Source organism: Eretmochelys imbricata, chromosome 4 (genome assembly GCF_965152235.1).
Source record: "Eretmochelys imbricata isolate rEreImb1 chromosome 4, rEreImb1.hap1, whole genome shotgun sequence".
Lineage (NCBI taxonomy): Eukaryota > Metazoa > Chordata > Testudines > Cheloniidae > Eretmochelys > Eretmochelys imbricata.
This window is the reverse complement of record NC_135575.1, coordinates 16,555,773-16,571,798: the sequence shown is the minus strand read 5'-3', so window position 1 is coordinate 16,571,798 and position 16,026 is coordinate 16,555,773. Positions and strand designations below refer to the sequence as shown.

At 44.5% G+C, this 16,026-nt stretch overlaps 1 protein-coding gene across 1 annotated transcript; it reads right to left on the bottom strand.

Annotated features, from left to right (window-relative positions):
• Positions 1-215: 215 nt before the first annotated feature.
• Positions 216-3,223, bottom strand: LOC144263633 (C-X-C motif chemokine 11-like). Its single transcript, XM_077814579.1, has 4 exons — positions 3,166-3,223; positions 2,080-2,206; positions 1,914-1,986; positions 216-239 (listed from the first exon to the last, which is right to left on the bottom strand). Exons 1-4 carry the CDS (start codon positions 3,221-3,223, stop codon positions 216-218), a joined length of 282 nt encoding a protein of 93 aa, XP_077670705.1.
• Positions 3,224-16,026: the final 12,803 nt, after the last annotated feature.

The following is a 16,026-nucleotide window of genomic DNA, read 5'->3' as shown; positions in this document are numbered from 1 at the left end:
CAGATGTTGACACACAGAAAAACAGATGCAGATATTTTATCTTCTGTGGGGCTGATCACACATCATGATGTTCTTGCATGGCTAGAAGCTATGGAATAGCACTCCAGTGAACAGTCAGGTTTGCTGGGTGCTCACTTCAGATGTGAGCAGGTAAATGGCATGAGCAGTCATGTCCACTAGTAGTTTTGCACAGTCTTCCTTTCTGGTTTCTGCTGTTAGTTATTTCTCTTCAAGAATTTCTGGAAAGGGGAAAAATACTGTCAGTTCTCTGTTCTGGCCTCCTTCAAGTGCAGTGGAAACTATGTTCCATTATTGCATCGCCATGATAGCAAAGTGCATTACAAAGGTAGGAAAGTATCCATGCCCCCACTTTACATGGGGGGAAACTGAGTCATAGAGGTTGAGCACCTTATACTATGTCACACAGGACCAGATTCTGGTACCCTTACTTATGCTGAATAGCACCTTATTCTATTGAAGTCAATGGGACTACTTCTGGATTAGCGTAATACTTGCTGGGTGTAAATGTGTCAGAATATGGTTTACAGTCACTAGGTAGCAGCACTGGGAATAGAACCCAACAGTCTCGATTCTCAGGACCCCACTGTAACCAACAGAAGACACTGCTTCACTTGAAAACTGCGTCAGTGAACTGGAAGCATGATGCACCACAAAACCCACAAATGCTCACAAGAGCAAGCAGCAGGCAGGCAGGCAATGCCAAACCAGAAACACACACGACTACACGTGGGCCACATTCATGATCAGATTTCCCTTCCCAGTCAGAAAACTTTCAAGCGCCCAGGACTGAAAGCCTCATATCTGCTATTCGGACTCCATTACAGGAGTCTGTTAAATGGTTAACCTAGTAACCAGGTATGTTTCCACAGGCCTGGCTCTTCTATAAAGTTAAATTAGAGTTGAGCTATGCACAGTCCATCTATTCATTGAACAATTCTCGGCTATCAGGTCAACTTCCTATTGGAATTAACTTCAGTGCACCTGACAGTTTGTTTCTGAGCAGCTGTTTGGTAAGGTGACCTTTGGAAAGAGCCATCACTGTGTTTCTGCATGTGCTCTAGTTTAGGGCATGCAATTATTATTTAAACAAGCTTATTCCACTACCCCATACTGTATTCCTATACTTGGGCTTCACCATCTCCCAAAGGATTAGTTTCCTACTGGAGTCACTTATCCATCAATATTTTTTCTTCTTCTATGCTTCTGAGCATAATGGAAATCATTTCAGTGCATTTTGTAAAGGGTTACATTGTGCATTTGTTCTACACCAATATTATGGGTCTCTACTAAGGGGTGACAAATTAAACTCTAGGCCCTGATCTTGCTGCCTCTCATGTCAATGATAATACTTCATGCAGGCAGAGAATCCACTTCCTCATTGCGTCTAATATGTAAACACAATGCATGTAAGCTAGGCTTTTTTAAAATTAAGGGCTCATAAGATCTTGACCAGGCATGTACCACAATTCCCCTTCAGAATGAGCATCTTGATATATTTGATTTAAAGACCCAGAAACAAAGCCACACAATGATGACTCCGTGATTTAAGAAAAAGGGGTTTAAACCCAGTGTTTTCAGGACTCCTGTACACTGTGCTGAAAGGGGATCCTCTCATCCAACGGTATCTCCCAATATCAGAATGTCAGTGCTGTCAATCCAAGGGTTTTGAGATCCAGGAAACACAGCTGCTAAAGATATGTAGTAGACTGATAACAGGTTCTGAGACTTGTCTTTCAAATGTCTAATGTTGGAGTTATAAAGAGTTTAGTACAGACTAAAGTAAAATATTTCCTCAAATCCCAAAGTTGCATTCTCTACAACTTGCATCGAAAAACCTCAAAGTGGAGCATTCTAGAAAAAGCCAGGGCAGAGGAGGCATCCTTATGACTTACCTGTATCATGCGTGATGCTAGCTTGGATGTGCTGTTCAGACATTTTCTTTGCCCTCTCCCTTTCAGTGTGATGCTGTCAGGAGAAAAGATGACTTAGCATGAAATGGGACGTGACCGAATAAATACTAAAATACCGTGCGCTGCACAGTATTAATTGTGCACTTACATCACTTCGACTTGCTGACAGCTGCTGCTTTGCCCATATATTTCAACCTTTGCAATATGTTTTGGGTGGATTGCAGGTGCACCAGCTGTCACACAAAGACAGCGTCCTCTGCTGGAGGTTGGCATTCCTACGATGACATAAAGAATACGGACATATAAATACATTTGAGCACAGCATTGTTTATTATGATAAAACTACTGGGCCAAATTCTCCTTTCTCTTACGCTGGTGTAACTCCACCAAAGTCAGTGTAAGTTTAGCAGATGTGAGAGGTGAAATAAAATAATAGATTTTCGGGGAAGGGGGGCTTATTGCCTGTGTCTGAATTGTCTTCTGACAGATCAGGGCGGAGAGAGCCGGTTCTTCAAATGTATTCAGGAAATCAAATAATTGAAATCAGTGGAAGTTAGGAATCTAAATACCTTTGAGAAGCTGAGCCAGAATCACTTGTTAAGCAGTATTTAACCCTTTCATTTCCAGCAGAGGTGGTTCCAAATAACATTTCAACCACTGCCTCAATAAATGAAAGTTCGGCATGATCGTGGCGGCGTCGGAGACATTTGCACAACAGCACCTGCATGGAGCTGGTGGTGTTAATCCTATACTTTCCCTTTCCGTGATCATGGATAATAAAATTATATCTCTGTAGTGAAGAGCATCTATATTACCATAAGCTGAGCATTAATTTACACTTTGCTTGACAAATCAGACCTTTTCTGCTGGGAGAGACCAGTTTCCAGAAGGGGAGGGGAGAAACCACTTTAAGTAACAAAATAAGATTGTACAAAACGAGTGAATTTTTTCCTGTTTGTAGCTTGTTTTGCATTGCCAATTACAAAAAGCCAACAGCTGCCTCTTATTTACTGCCTTAAGTATTTCCTGATATTGTGTCTGAGCAGCTGTTAGCAGGTTTCATCTCTAACATAACACTTGTAAGAGACTGCAAAGCGTTTAACAAGGGGTTTTGTGCTAAGGGTTTGAGATAGTTGATAGTTTTAAGACATTACAGGAAAGAGGAGTGAAGAGCAATGAAAGTTTGCAGGAATAATGTAAAGATCAAGCTGTGCCAAGGGAAATGCTACTGTACCTTGCACCAGAACTGCAGCCAGAAGAAGCAGGAGTGAGAGACGAATAAGAGACTTCATGTTCAGCTGCTGCTGCTCCTCTTCCACTTGCTGCTCACTTGGAGGCAAGTAGATGTGGTGTGGGGTTCAGAGGGAGCTTCTGGACTGCTATTTGTAGGGCATTTTCACTTAGTCTATAAGTCTGTAGGCGGGAATTCCCACATCAGAAAACCCCATCTATCTTTCAACAGCCTGGTTTTCTTCCCCGTAGATAAGCAAGTCTGTGCTAGTTTCATTTTCCCAGTTAGAAGAAATCCTTACCTATTCCTCTCAATCAAAGGATCTGATCATTTATGATTTTATTATTTAGTTAGTTTTATATTGGCAGGCCCTGGCTCTATGTGCCGGCTGACTTAGGCATGCTAGTTTCCATCCAAAAACTCTTCCCTCCCCCTGCCGTAGATTTACCATTTTATATGTGGTAAGAATTGCACCTCAGCATTAGAAATTAAAGTATATCATCACCGGGGCTAAATGGGTGCAGATGATCATAGGAACTGCAAGACTGGCTCAGATCCAAGGTCCATCTAGGCCAGTATCTTGTCTCTGGCAGTGGCTGGTCCCAGATGCTTCAGAGGACAAGAAGGTGTAAGAGGCCCCCAGTACGCAGACGTGAAACAATCATCTCCTCTCCTCCTCCCTCCCCGTCCCCCACACCCCATATTAGGTCTCATCCTGGGATCTAATATTTGGAGAAGGGCTTAAACTCTCAAATACAAGTTTAATATTGCTTCAGCAACATTTTTGTTCGCATTGATTATAACTCTGGATATTCTTGATATCGATATAAATGGCTAATCCCTTTCTGAACCTCGTTATGTTCTTGGCCTCAGTGAAGTCCACAGTCTAATTACATGTGTGAAGAAGTATTTCCTCTTCTTGACTTTTAATTTCCTACGTTTTAACTTCAACTGAACCCTTGCTCTTGTGTTATGAGACAGGGAGGATTTTTGTGTATATGTGGTTCCCTCAAACCTCCTATTCTCTTTCCATTTACCTTCATATCTCCACCACTTCCATTAATTGCTGGAACCCCTCATTGGCAGAGGATAGCTGGATGTGGCTACTGCCAGAATTACAATACTGTTAGCCAGGAGGAGTTGCCCAGTGCCCTATGTTTCCTTTTATGGAACTATTAGTCACTTGGAACCCACATTAAACAAAGTATTAAAATTTTGACTAGTGTTATCAAAAGGCTGATTACTTCCAACAGGACAAAGTCCAAACGAATTAACATTCAGTAAAGCTTAAGACTGAGGACTCAGGTTTCCACCCATGTAATAAACTAAATTATACTTTTTTGCTAGCTGTTAAAAGCAGGTCACAACAGAACACCCTGCAATTCTGTAGTTCATATTAGGTTGTACTGAAAGGCAGATGACAGGTCTCCTTTTCCATTCAGTTAGCAGTGTTCATTGTCAGCTGCAGACACAAAAAGGGTCAACCTAGACAAATGTTTCAATGCCTTATTTAAGTAAGATGTTAAACTTTTAAGTTACTGAACTGTTTGTTCTTCTTTTCTCTTGTAGGCTACAGGAGCTTTCAGATTAGTTTTTGTATTTTAAAGGCTTCTTAGATGAATATGATGATAGAAAGTCCTAGCTATTACTTCACCTAGGCTTTTAATATTAAGTCTCTAGTTCCAGGTACAAGGCAAGACAGCTGGTTGGACGTACAGAACAGGAGCCTCCACTTAAGTCTGGCTTGGTTTGGTTCATCTTCTACTGATTTGGGTTCTCAAAAGATGGCTTTCCTCCTCATGATTTGGTCCTTGATTCTGCAGGAACAGAAGTACCCTTAAATGTCCTAAATAATTCTCTTAAAGTATGGAGATGCCTTTCTCTGACCTTAGTGAGAAACAAAGTTACCCTTAATTACTGAGTTGTCATTCTTCAGGTTCTGCTGAACAAAATCTTAAGAAGCTTTAACTTCTAGTCTAGGTTTTAATTATGAATATGCTTTTGCATCTGCTGCCTAGTACTCTTGGCACTTACTTACACCTCTGACTTTCAGCTTCAAACTCTGGGCTAGTCTACAGTAGGGCCTTGTCTATAGCACGTCTGAGGAAAATGCTCTATGCCATGGGAAAGAGCTCTCCCGTCGGCATCATAACTCCACCTCTGTGAGAGGTAGTAACTACATTGGCAGGAGAAGCTCTCCTGCCAACATAGGGCTGTCCACACCAATGATTATTCACACCCCCGAGTGACATAAGTTATACTGAAGTAAGTGGTAGTGTAGACAAGGGCTCACTTGCACTCTGCTTCTCTCTCTTTCTCCCCCGCCACCCGGCCCCAGAAATCCCCTGCCTTCATCCTCTTGGCACTAGTTCATTTCCACTTCCCACAAGACAATTTGTATTCAGAAGTGAATAGGGTCTTTGAACAAGACTTCTTTGTGTGGGTGGGTGAGTGGGTGGGTGGGCTTCTCTTTTTCTGGGTAGGAAAAGGGCAAATTGAGATGGTTTTTATTTATAATTGCCTAGAATGCTCTTACTCCCCCCCCCACACCCCCAATTGCAGCACAATCTCGTACTCTTTGCCTTTTGTTAAAATTAGTTCAAACTAAACTTTGGGTCACACCAGTTTCAGCTAACACAGCTAAAAATCACAGAACACGTAAAATCAGATAGCTTCTTGCCAAGACTGGGGAGCATAGAAAGGAAAATGCCCAGCCAAGCTCTATTGTGCTGTCTTCTTTTAAAAGAAATATTACTGTCACTTGATGGAAGAAGCACAACATGTGAATAAAATTAAAGGTGATTCCTCAGTGAGTGTTCAGCTAATACAGCAGTATTATAGCTACAGGGATTCGAAAGGCCGAAATCTGCCTTCAGAAATGTGCCCAGGACTTCCTTTGAAGTTAATGGAAACTACACACATTAATCCAAGGGCAGAATTTGGCTTGTAAGTATGTCACCGTCATCATCTTTATTTCCATGACGTGTTTATTCCGGATCAACTTTCAAAATGCACCTTGGAAAGTTGCTTAAGGTGTGATTTTTCAGAGGTGCTGAGTACCCAAAACTTCCACCTGAAGTCAGTGGGAGCTGCAGGTGCTGAGTAATTAGGCCCTCATGTCCCTTTTTGAATCTCACCATCTGTGAAACAAGAGTACATAATTAGGCCATGATCAATATCCCACTGAAGTTACCGTGAGCCTTTCCACTGCCTTTGGATCAGGTCCGCAGCTACGTCATGATGGTGTTTGTTCAAACATTGATTGATGAGCGTGAAGCATTTCTAAAGTATGCCACCTGGGAACTTAATAACTGAGGCCCACGTGATAAAAACATGACTCATGTTCTAAAATGGGTCTTGCATCACTGCAACTATTTCAATATTGATTCCTTCAAAAGGTTTGTTTCTTAGATCCGCATTAAAATAACAGATCAAAGGGCTGTTCTTAGAAGATGGCCCCTTCACTCCTGATGCAAGTTTGCCTTTTGAAGCTCATGTCCTCCACCTGCTCTGAATGACTAAGAACTGCTCCGGTGTTAGGGGACCAGACTGAAAGGGAGAGTCTGGCAAAGATATGCCAAAGTTTGTAGGTAGAACTAGGCATCATTTAGCCATAATCTATCCCTGTCCAAGGTAAATTCGCTACTTTCATTTAGCATCTTCTTCATGAGCATGGACTTAGAACTCATGAACTGCACAGCAAAAACACATGGAAGGGCCTTTTATGGCCCATCAGTTTAGCATTCTGAACTGCACAGGTCTGTAAGGTAGTCTGGGGTAGATCCTCAACTGCTGTAAATTGTTGGAGATGTATTGTTGTCAATGGAGCAAGGACAATCCATATCCACTAAGGGTCTGCCCCTCTGTCTGGAAGAGAACACAGCTCTGGTGGCAGAGACCATCCCAGAGGTGGAAGCAGTATCGTGGAAGTGAGTGAGGTCTGTTTTCTGGTCATCTGCCATAGAATAACAACTGCACTGAGGTTAAGAAATCTGTATATTTACATTCTGAATAATGACTTTCTCAGTACATCAGGTGACAACGTGGTTCCATTAACAACCTGTGTAAATAACAAGGTGCATCCACTTTATCTATAATAGTGTGATTTTCATTATTACTACGTGTTCCAGTGGACAACTGGTGCTCCAAAGGCATTCTCTTGTGTTTTACCACTGTGCAGAAACTGGAGTCATTCGAAGGGCAGCCAAATGGCAAACGTTGTCTTTACTGTAATTAGTTAGCTAATTTAATACATTTGGATGTCTTGTTTTGGTGCACAGATTCTCCCTTCCTCTTACAGGTTTCAAAATGACAAACAGCTCCTGCAAAAATGTATTATACAGCAGAACAGGAAGCTAAAAAGATGAAGAAGCATTAACTACAGCAGGGGGTGGCAGCCTTGGCACGTGGCTCATCAGGGTAATCTGCTGGCGGGCCACGAGACATTTTGTTTACGTTGACCGTCTGCAGGCACACTCTCTTCCCCCCCCCCACCCCGTAGCTCCCAGTGGTCAGGAATGGGGAGCTGCAGCCACTGGGAGCTGTGGGAGGCCGTGGCTGCGGACGGTCAACATAAACGAAATGTCTCCCGGCCCGCCAGCTGATTACCCTGCTGGGCCACTTGCCAAAGGTTGTAGACCCCAAACTACAGTATATACATGCTTCTACAAAACTAGCATTGTAATTCTGAGCTCTAGATTAGAAACCTGAGCCAAAAAACAATCTCGCTGTATGTGAGGAAATTCTCCAGTCATTTGTTTATAGGACATAAGCAGCCTCAAGATACAGCTGTGTGACCTGTACCCTTTATTGTCAGACATGACCCTGGTGCCCTCCAGTCTCAAGGAGACACAGAATTGTCTCAGCAATCCTTGAGTCTCTGTGGGGAAGTCCCAGTTTTCTTAGGGATTTCAGAGGGATTTCCACAGCCGCTTTCGCTTTCCTTTGTGGCCACGACCTCCCCCCACCCACAGCTACGCTGCATGGAAAATGGACATCTTACGCTCGCCAGTAAAACTTGTGTGCAGGAGACAGAGGTGTTGTGCAGAGGACTTGCACTCTCAGTTGCCCCAAGTAACAAAAGTTCAACCCAACAAAAAATTGCTTCTAAAAGTCAGCAAACAGTTAGACGGACTGAATTTGTCCAGATGAAAAGGTCTACTTTGACGCCACCCAACGACTGTGTTAAGATCATAAGTAGTGAGCAAAGGCGAATGGAATCAGAAATCAGTGGACCAAAATCAGGGTGTCAGAAGTTAGGTGTAAGTGGTCAACAAAATAATGAGGGGATGGACTATTCCATCCATCACCCTCTTCTCTGGAGTCCTTACGAGACTTTGGGGGGAATCATGAAGCTGGGGTAGAGATGAGTGGACTGGAAGGAGCGAGTGTTACCATCATGGTTGCCACCCCCACTTCTCCTGGGTCCCTAAAATCTACCATGATACCATTGGTTCTTTATTGTCCTGATCCTGAAAGGCATCCTGACCAGTTTGGGCCAGAGAGCGAAAACCAATGACAGCGCTACTTCCACTGGCTTTGGCTAAATCCTGAACAACACCTGAAATGTGAGCTGTGGAATCGTGCTGTCGCTCCCTCTCTTCTTTCTTTTTTTTTTTTTTCTTCTTTTTTTTCCTTACGTTTAATAAGTGCCCAGCTTAGCTGGCCCAGACTGCATCTTTTGCAACACTGCTATAAGCCTGGAACCAGCAAGGCTGCTAAAATCAATGCCTTAAACACCCTAATGCTAGCACAAGTTTGCCAGGTTTCATAGATGCTGGTCAGGCCGAGCGAGGAGCCTGTGTTTCTCTAGTAGTGAGGTAGCAAGGAAGAGTTTGCACCAGACACCAGCTTCATTGTTTATGTCTGATTTTGGAAGCAAGCAGTTTTTAAGTAAGGTGAAACTTGGGGGTACAGTAGTCTGGAAAAGTTGAGAGCCACTGATCTAAATGAATGACAAGTCTGTGATTCCTTATTTAAAAACTCTCGACAGCTTAAAGCGAATGAACTTTTAAGGGGTATTGTTAAACTAAAACCTCACTTAAAGCAATTAAAAATGTAAAGCATTAACTGTTCTCTTTCTCTCTAACAAAAGGTTATAAAGTTTTAGTTTTGTAATGGTAGCTGTTGCCATTGAACTGAGCAGGCTGAGATCTTTGTACCCAAAACCTCAAACCGTGTTCGACTGTTTAGTGTTCTACAGTGACAGGGTCATGTTAACTAACATCTGGCTTTCTGGGCCCACTTATTCCATCATGGCACATGGCCCACAGCTGTGAAACTAGTACCAGAATTGATCAGGATGAGCACAAAGCACAGCACGTGCAGATCAAACTGCATAAGCCTCTCCTTCACTCTAGCTGTGCCTCCTTAGCACCAACAACTAACCCCAGAACTAACCCCGCTCCTGAGAAGAGTCACTCTGTCAAGATGGTCCCTCAACCTGGCTCTTTGCATTTTGTGGCTGGTGCCTGTCCTGAGGGTGGGGGAAGATACCTGGAGCAGACACTTTGGGTCGCCTGAATGAGTTGAGAGGGAGGAACTGGAGGCTGTAGCACTAAAGCAAAAGCTTATATTTTTAACAGCTTTTTTTCTTGTCTGCTTTATTTTCTTGTTATATGGCAGCTTCGTTACTGGAAGTTTGCAACCATGGTGGCCCTTCGGTATGATCCTCTGCTAATCTTTGGATGAACAGTCCTTTTGATCCACCCAGAATACCACATCATCCATGCGAGATCTTCTTTTTCTGCTATCAACTTTCCCTTCCACTGCCCGTAAGCATGCATTGCCCGCTGAACTGAGCATGTCCATGGGTTGCAGATAGTGGAACGACCTTCAGATATGGAGGTTCTCTACGATATCAGCAGAGAAACCTCTCAAATAAAGCAGTCTGGGCAACATGACGGCATTACTAGCAGGGTGTGGTGGAGCAGCACAAGCCAATGCTGCCCCTATAAAATACCACAAATGTCCAAAGACAGTACTGTGACATGGCGAATGCAGGCCACCATGCGATCAGCTTGCAGCCAAAATTCCTGCTGCTTTTTGGCTAAATGTGAGGTTCCAAACTGAAAAGGTGGCTGCAGTTGATTCTTGGGGCCTTTGTCCAGTATTAGCCCCAAATTTACACAATAATAACCCATTATACCATGCTTTGTCGTTTTCCAACAGATTATCTATGACTATGTAGCCCTGTGGCCTGAAGATCATAGGGAACCAGTCGGAGAACACTTCAATCTCTCTAGTCACTCGATTTCTGATCTCAAAGTGACTATCCTTCAACAAAAAAACTTCGAAAACAGACTCCAACGAGAGACTGCTGAATTGGAATTAATTTGCAAATTGGATACAATTAACTTAGGCTTTAATAGAGACTGGGAGTGGTTGAGTCATTATACTAAGTGAAACTATTTCCCCTTGTTTATTCCCCCCCACCGCACTCCCCAACACCCCCGTTCCTCAGACGTTCTTGTTAACTCCTGGAAATGTGCTGGAAATGGCCCACCTTGATTATCACTTCAAACGGTTTTCTCTCCCCCTACCCCACTCTCCTGCTGGTAATAGCTCATCTTAAGCGATCACTCTCCTTACAATGTATATTTTTTCATGGTCTGTGTGTATATAAAATCTCCTCACTGTACTTTCCACTTTATGCATCCAATGAAGTGAGCTGTAGCTCACGAAAGCTTATGCTCAAATAAATTGGTTAGTCTCTAAGGTGCCACTAGTACTCCTTTTCTTTTTGAGAATACAGACTAACACGGCTGCTACTCCGAAACCTATCATAGGGAAAGGCATTCTCTGCTGCCATCTACCAGTAGTCTAAAGGAAGAGACCGGATGAGCCAGACCTTAGTTGCAGGGTTGACAGCAGAGCTGGGCAGAAAATGGTTTTCATGTCCCAAGTGAGGTCCTTGACCTAAGAACACAATAATTCAACAGAGATTTGTATGGCACAATATCCAGGAGTGTAGATGTGGGAGGGGGAGGAAAGCAGGGTATATCTCATGAGCTCCAGTTACTGGTTTGTAGCCTGTTTTATTTTCCCGATTCCTCTGCATTTCATGGGCTCCAGGAAAACCTATGGAAGTTGCCTGAAAGCTGCTTGGTGGGACATCATCATTACCCATATGGAGTAGGCTTCAGTGTCTTCTCTCGGTAACTTTTTGGAAACCGCTAGCTGTTCAGTGTAGTACAATTTCGGTGACGTTTGAGAGGAGATTTAAGTGCAGGCTAGTTAGTCCCTGGACTTTCCCAAACCATTCCTGCTGGGCACCTTCATTTTCAATTAGAAATTGTTTTTAATCCATGGAAGTCACACCTTGTTCTGACACAGGGCACTGCGGGTGTCTCAGAGGACTCTGAATTTGAGCAGTTAGGAAGCTGCACTTTGCTTTGTCTTTTTCTGAAAGAAACCCCCTGTGCAGAGAGTAAGATGTCACTGGAGTCCTAAATCCTAATGTCAAGACACTTTCCCACACTTTTCCATGTTGGCACGGGTATTAGTCTAGATAACTTCTGCTCCATTATTTTCCTCCCACTGGAAAATACAATTGGAGACGACAGATGTGTACTTCTCTAGTGTCCTAAAGATTCCTCCCTTCGACCCCTTTTGAAGGGAGAGAAACATCTGAAGTTGCTATCCTTGTCCAAAGCTATTATGGCATCCTATGCTCTGGCTCCGATCATGCTCTTGCAAAACATGTTGTTATAATGTGCTGATGCACCGCTAGAGCAGATGAAGAACTGTTTCTTGCTGTAAAACCCCTGATGACTTACCCATGGACTAGTAAAAAAATTCCTCTGGACTGCGGTAATAGTTTGAGTCAGTGAAAATCCCATTTTGAATCAAGCTTGGTAGAAACAGTTGCTACATGACACGGAGGATTTCTTCAGTTGTGGGAATCGGTTCTTGCTTCCAAATTGCAGCTTCACGAACCCGGTGCACGTCAACACAAAAATTGACCTCTGAATTTTAAGGAACTACTAGTCAGTAGTCACCATATGCTCATCCACTGCATTTGAAACCCATCTTTGAATATGAATAGTCTTCCATTTGTAAATGTAAGTAAAGAGAAAATTCTTTCAGTATAAGATCTAGAAACAATTGGTCCTAGGTTATACATAGGGTTGCCAATCCTCCTTGGTTTGCCGGGATTCTCCCAGAATCAGGCCATATCTCTTGGAGGCTCCTGAAGCCAATATGGGAGATTTTAGTCTAGCAGCACAGTGGTGCTAAAGCAGGCTCTCTGCCTGCCCTGGCCCCACACTGCTCCCGGAAGCAGCTGGCACGTCCCTCGCTGCAGCCCCTGGGGGAGAAAGGGGTCTCTGCATGCTGCCCATGCCACAAGCACCGACTCCACGGCTCCCATTGGCTGGGAACTGCAGCCAAGGGAAGCTGCAGGGACAGTGCTTGCAAGCGCGGGCAGCCCCCTGCTCCCCGCCAGGGGCCGGACATGGCAGCCGGGAGTGGTGCGGGGCCAGGGCAGGCAGGGAGCCTGCCTTAGCCTGCTGCACCGCTAACCTGGAGCCACCCAGGGTAAGCACCTCCCAGCCAGAGACTACATCCTGCACCCCCTCGTGCATGCCAACCCCCTGCCCCAGCTCAGAGCCCCCTCTTGCACCTAAATTCCCTCCCAGAGCCCACACCTCCTCCTGTACCCCAAGCCCCTGACCCAGGCTCAGCCCGGAGCCCCCTCCCACACTCCAAACCCCAGCACCGTGCCCCAGCCTGGTGAAAGTGAGTAAGGGTGGGGGAGAGCGAGTGATGAAGGTAGGGGGGGATGGAGCGGGTGGGCCTTTGAGGAGGGGCGGGGCCTCAGGGCAGGGGTCGGGGCAAGGATTTGGGGTTTGTGTGATTAGCCAACCTAGTGACAGAGGATGTGGAAAAAGCTAATGTACTCAATGCTTTTTTTGCCTCTGTCTTCACTAACGAGGTCAGCTCCCAGACTGCTGCGCTGGGCATCACAGCATGGGGAGTAGATGGCCAGCCCTCTGTGGAGAAAGAGGTGGTTAGGACTATTTAGAAAAGCTGGACGTGCATGAGTCCATGGGGCCGGACGAGTTGCATCCAAGAGTGCTAAAGGAATTGGCGGCTGTGATTGCAGAGCCATTGGCCATTATCTTTGAAAACTCGTGGCGAACGGTGGAAGTCCCGGATGACTGGAAAAAGGCTAATGTAGTGCCAATCTTTAAAAAAGGGAAGAAGGAGGATCCTGGGAACTACAGGCCAGTAAGCCTCACCTCAGTCCCCAGAAAAATCATGGAGCAGGTCCTCAAAGAATCAATCCTGAAGCACTTACATGAGAGGAAAGTGATCAGGAACAGTCAGCATGGATTCACCAAGGGAAGGTCATGCCTGACTAATCTAATCGCCTTCTATGATGAGATTACTGTTCTGTGGATGAAGGGAAAGTAGTGGATGTATTGTTTCTTGACTTTAGCAAAGCTTTTGACACAGTCTCCCACAGTATTCTTGTCAGCAAGTTAAGGAAGTATGAGCTGGATGAATGCACTATAAGGTGGATAGAAAGCTGGCTAGATTGTCGGGCTCAACGGGTAGTGATCAATGGCTCCATGTCTAGTTGGCAGCCGGTGTCAAGTGGAGTGCCCCAGGGGTCGGTCCTGGGGCCGGTTTTGTTCAATATCTTCATAAATGATCTGGAGGATGGTGTGGATTGCACTCTCAGCAAATTTGCAGATGATACTAAACTGGGAGGAGTGGTAGATACGCTGGAGGGCAGGGATAGGATACAGAGGGACCTAGACAAATTGGAGGATTGGGCCAAAAGAAATCTGATGAGGTTCAATAAGGGTCCTGCACTTAGGACGGAAGAACCCAATGCACAGCTACAGACTAGGGACCTAATGGCTAGGCAGCAGTTCTGCGGAAAAGGACCTAGGGGTGACAGTGGACGAAAAGCTGGACATGAGTCAGCAGTGTGCCCTTGTTGCCAAGAAGGCCAATGGCATTTTGGGATGTATAAGTAGGGGCATAGCGAGCAGATCGAGGGACGTGATCGTTCCCCTCTATTCGACATTGGTGAGGCCTCATCTGGAGTACTGTGTCCAGTTTTGGGCCCCACACTACAAGAAGGATGTGGATAAATTGGAGAGAGTCCAGCGAAGGGCAACAAAAATGATTAGAGGTCTGGAACACATCACTTATGAGGAGAGGCTGAGGGAACTGGGATTGTTTAGTCTGCAGAAGAGAAGAATGAGGGGGGATTTGATAGCTGCTTTCAACTACCTGAGAGGTGGTTCCAAAGAGGATGGTTCTAGACTATTCTCAGTGGTAGAAGAGGACAGAACGAGGACTAATGGTCTCAAGTTGCAGCGGGGGAGGTTTAGGTTGGATATTAGGAAAAAATTTTTCACTAAGAGGGTGGTGAAACACTGGAATGCGTTACCTAGGGAGGTGGTAGAATCTCCTTCCTTAGAAGTTTTTAAGGTCAGGCTTGACAAAGCCCTGGCTGGGATGATTTAGTTGGGGATTGGTCCTGCTTTGAGCAGGGGGTTGGACTAGATGACCTCCTGAGGTCCCTTCCAACCTTGATATTCTATGATTCTATGATTCTGTGACAGTTGGCAACCCTAGTTATACAGGAAGCATCTTCTTGCAACTTGATACTCTGCCAAAAAGAAAAACTTTGAATAATCTTTCTCTGAAAGAAAACATGGTGTTCATTCTGTAATAGTAATGCAACTCTTGTATGGCAACGGTTGGTGAAACTGCATAACCTTCTAAATAAACAGCTATTTAAAAATGTAGTTCCCTATTTACTGAATATTTGAAATGTAGTGTGTAGTGAGCCACCATGAACAATAGGCCATTGCATTCTTTTAAAAAAATATATACAGATATTCCTCCCCCTACAAAGCGTTTTCCTTCCCTTGTCTCTGAAATTGCCTCCCCTTGGTGCATTCAGAAAACGCACTTACTGGCCCTTTTCCCCCAGCAGTGACTTCAGCTCTCTCCTTGCTCTGAAGGCAGGGAGTGCCTCATATACCTAGCCCCTGAGACAACAACTCCAGCCTGCCCTGCTGCCTTGGTCTGGTGAAAGACTAGGCTAGCTGACAGCACAGTAGCTGTCTGGGAGTAGGGAGAGATGATAGTTCCTGCTCTCTCAGAAAGCCAGTGTGAGGCCCAAATCCGAGTTACCAGTTTCTGCCACAAAACTCAAAACTACCTACCTGAGACCACTTCCTCTCCAGCAGTGACTGTCCAGCTGCTATGGCTGCAGAGGTATAACCCGCTCCCTACGATTTACCTTGAGCTGTTTGTCTCCAAGGGCTGATGCCGTTATATATTGGTACTATATTACCATTGGGGATGCAGCAGTAGCATGCAGGTAAGTGACAGCATGGGAAGCAGCTATATGCAGTGGTACACAAATGCAAAATCCCCCCTGCGTACGTGTGCAAAACATCTGGCAACACCTTTCATCTGTGTGTTTGTAGTATGCACAGCATTGGATTCCAAAGCTCTGCTGTATACATGTGCACAACAGCTATATAACACCTTTAATCTGTGTATTTGTAATATGCACATAATTATTTTTAATTATTATAGGTCAGATGATTGTCTAATTTCTATATACAAGGGGAGTTGCAGTGGTCAGGAACTAGCTGGATGTGGCCTACTGCCAACTTAATACTCCCTTTGGTCTTGATTCTGACACATTTGCTCACAACATCAGTCCTTACTTACACAAGTAGTTCCATTTAAGTCCATGAGTCAGTGACTGCATTTTCCCTTTAAGTCCTGACCAGATCAGAAATTGTTTGTTTTATTCTTTAAATGAACATTCCCCCACTTGTGCAGAGCAACCCTGAAGACAATTTAGCATAATCGTGTGAAGAAAAA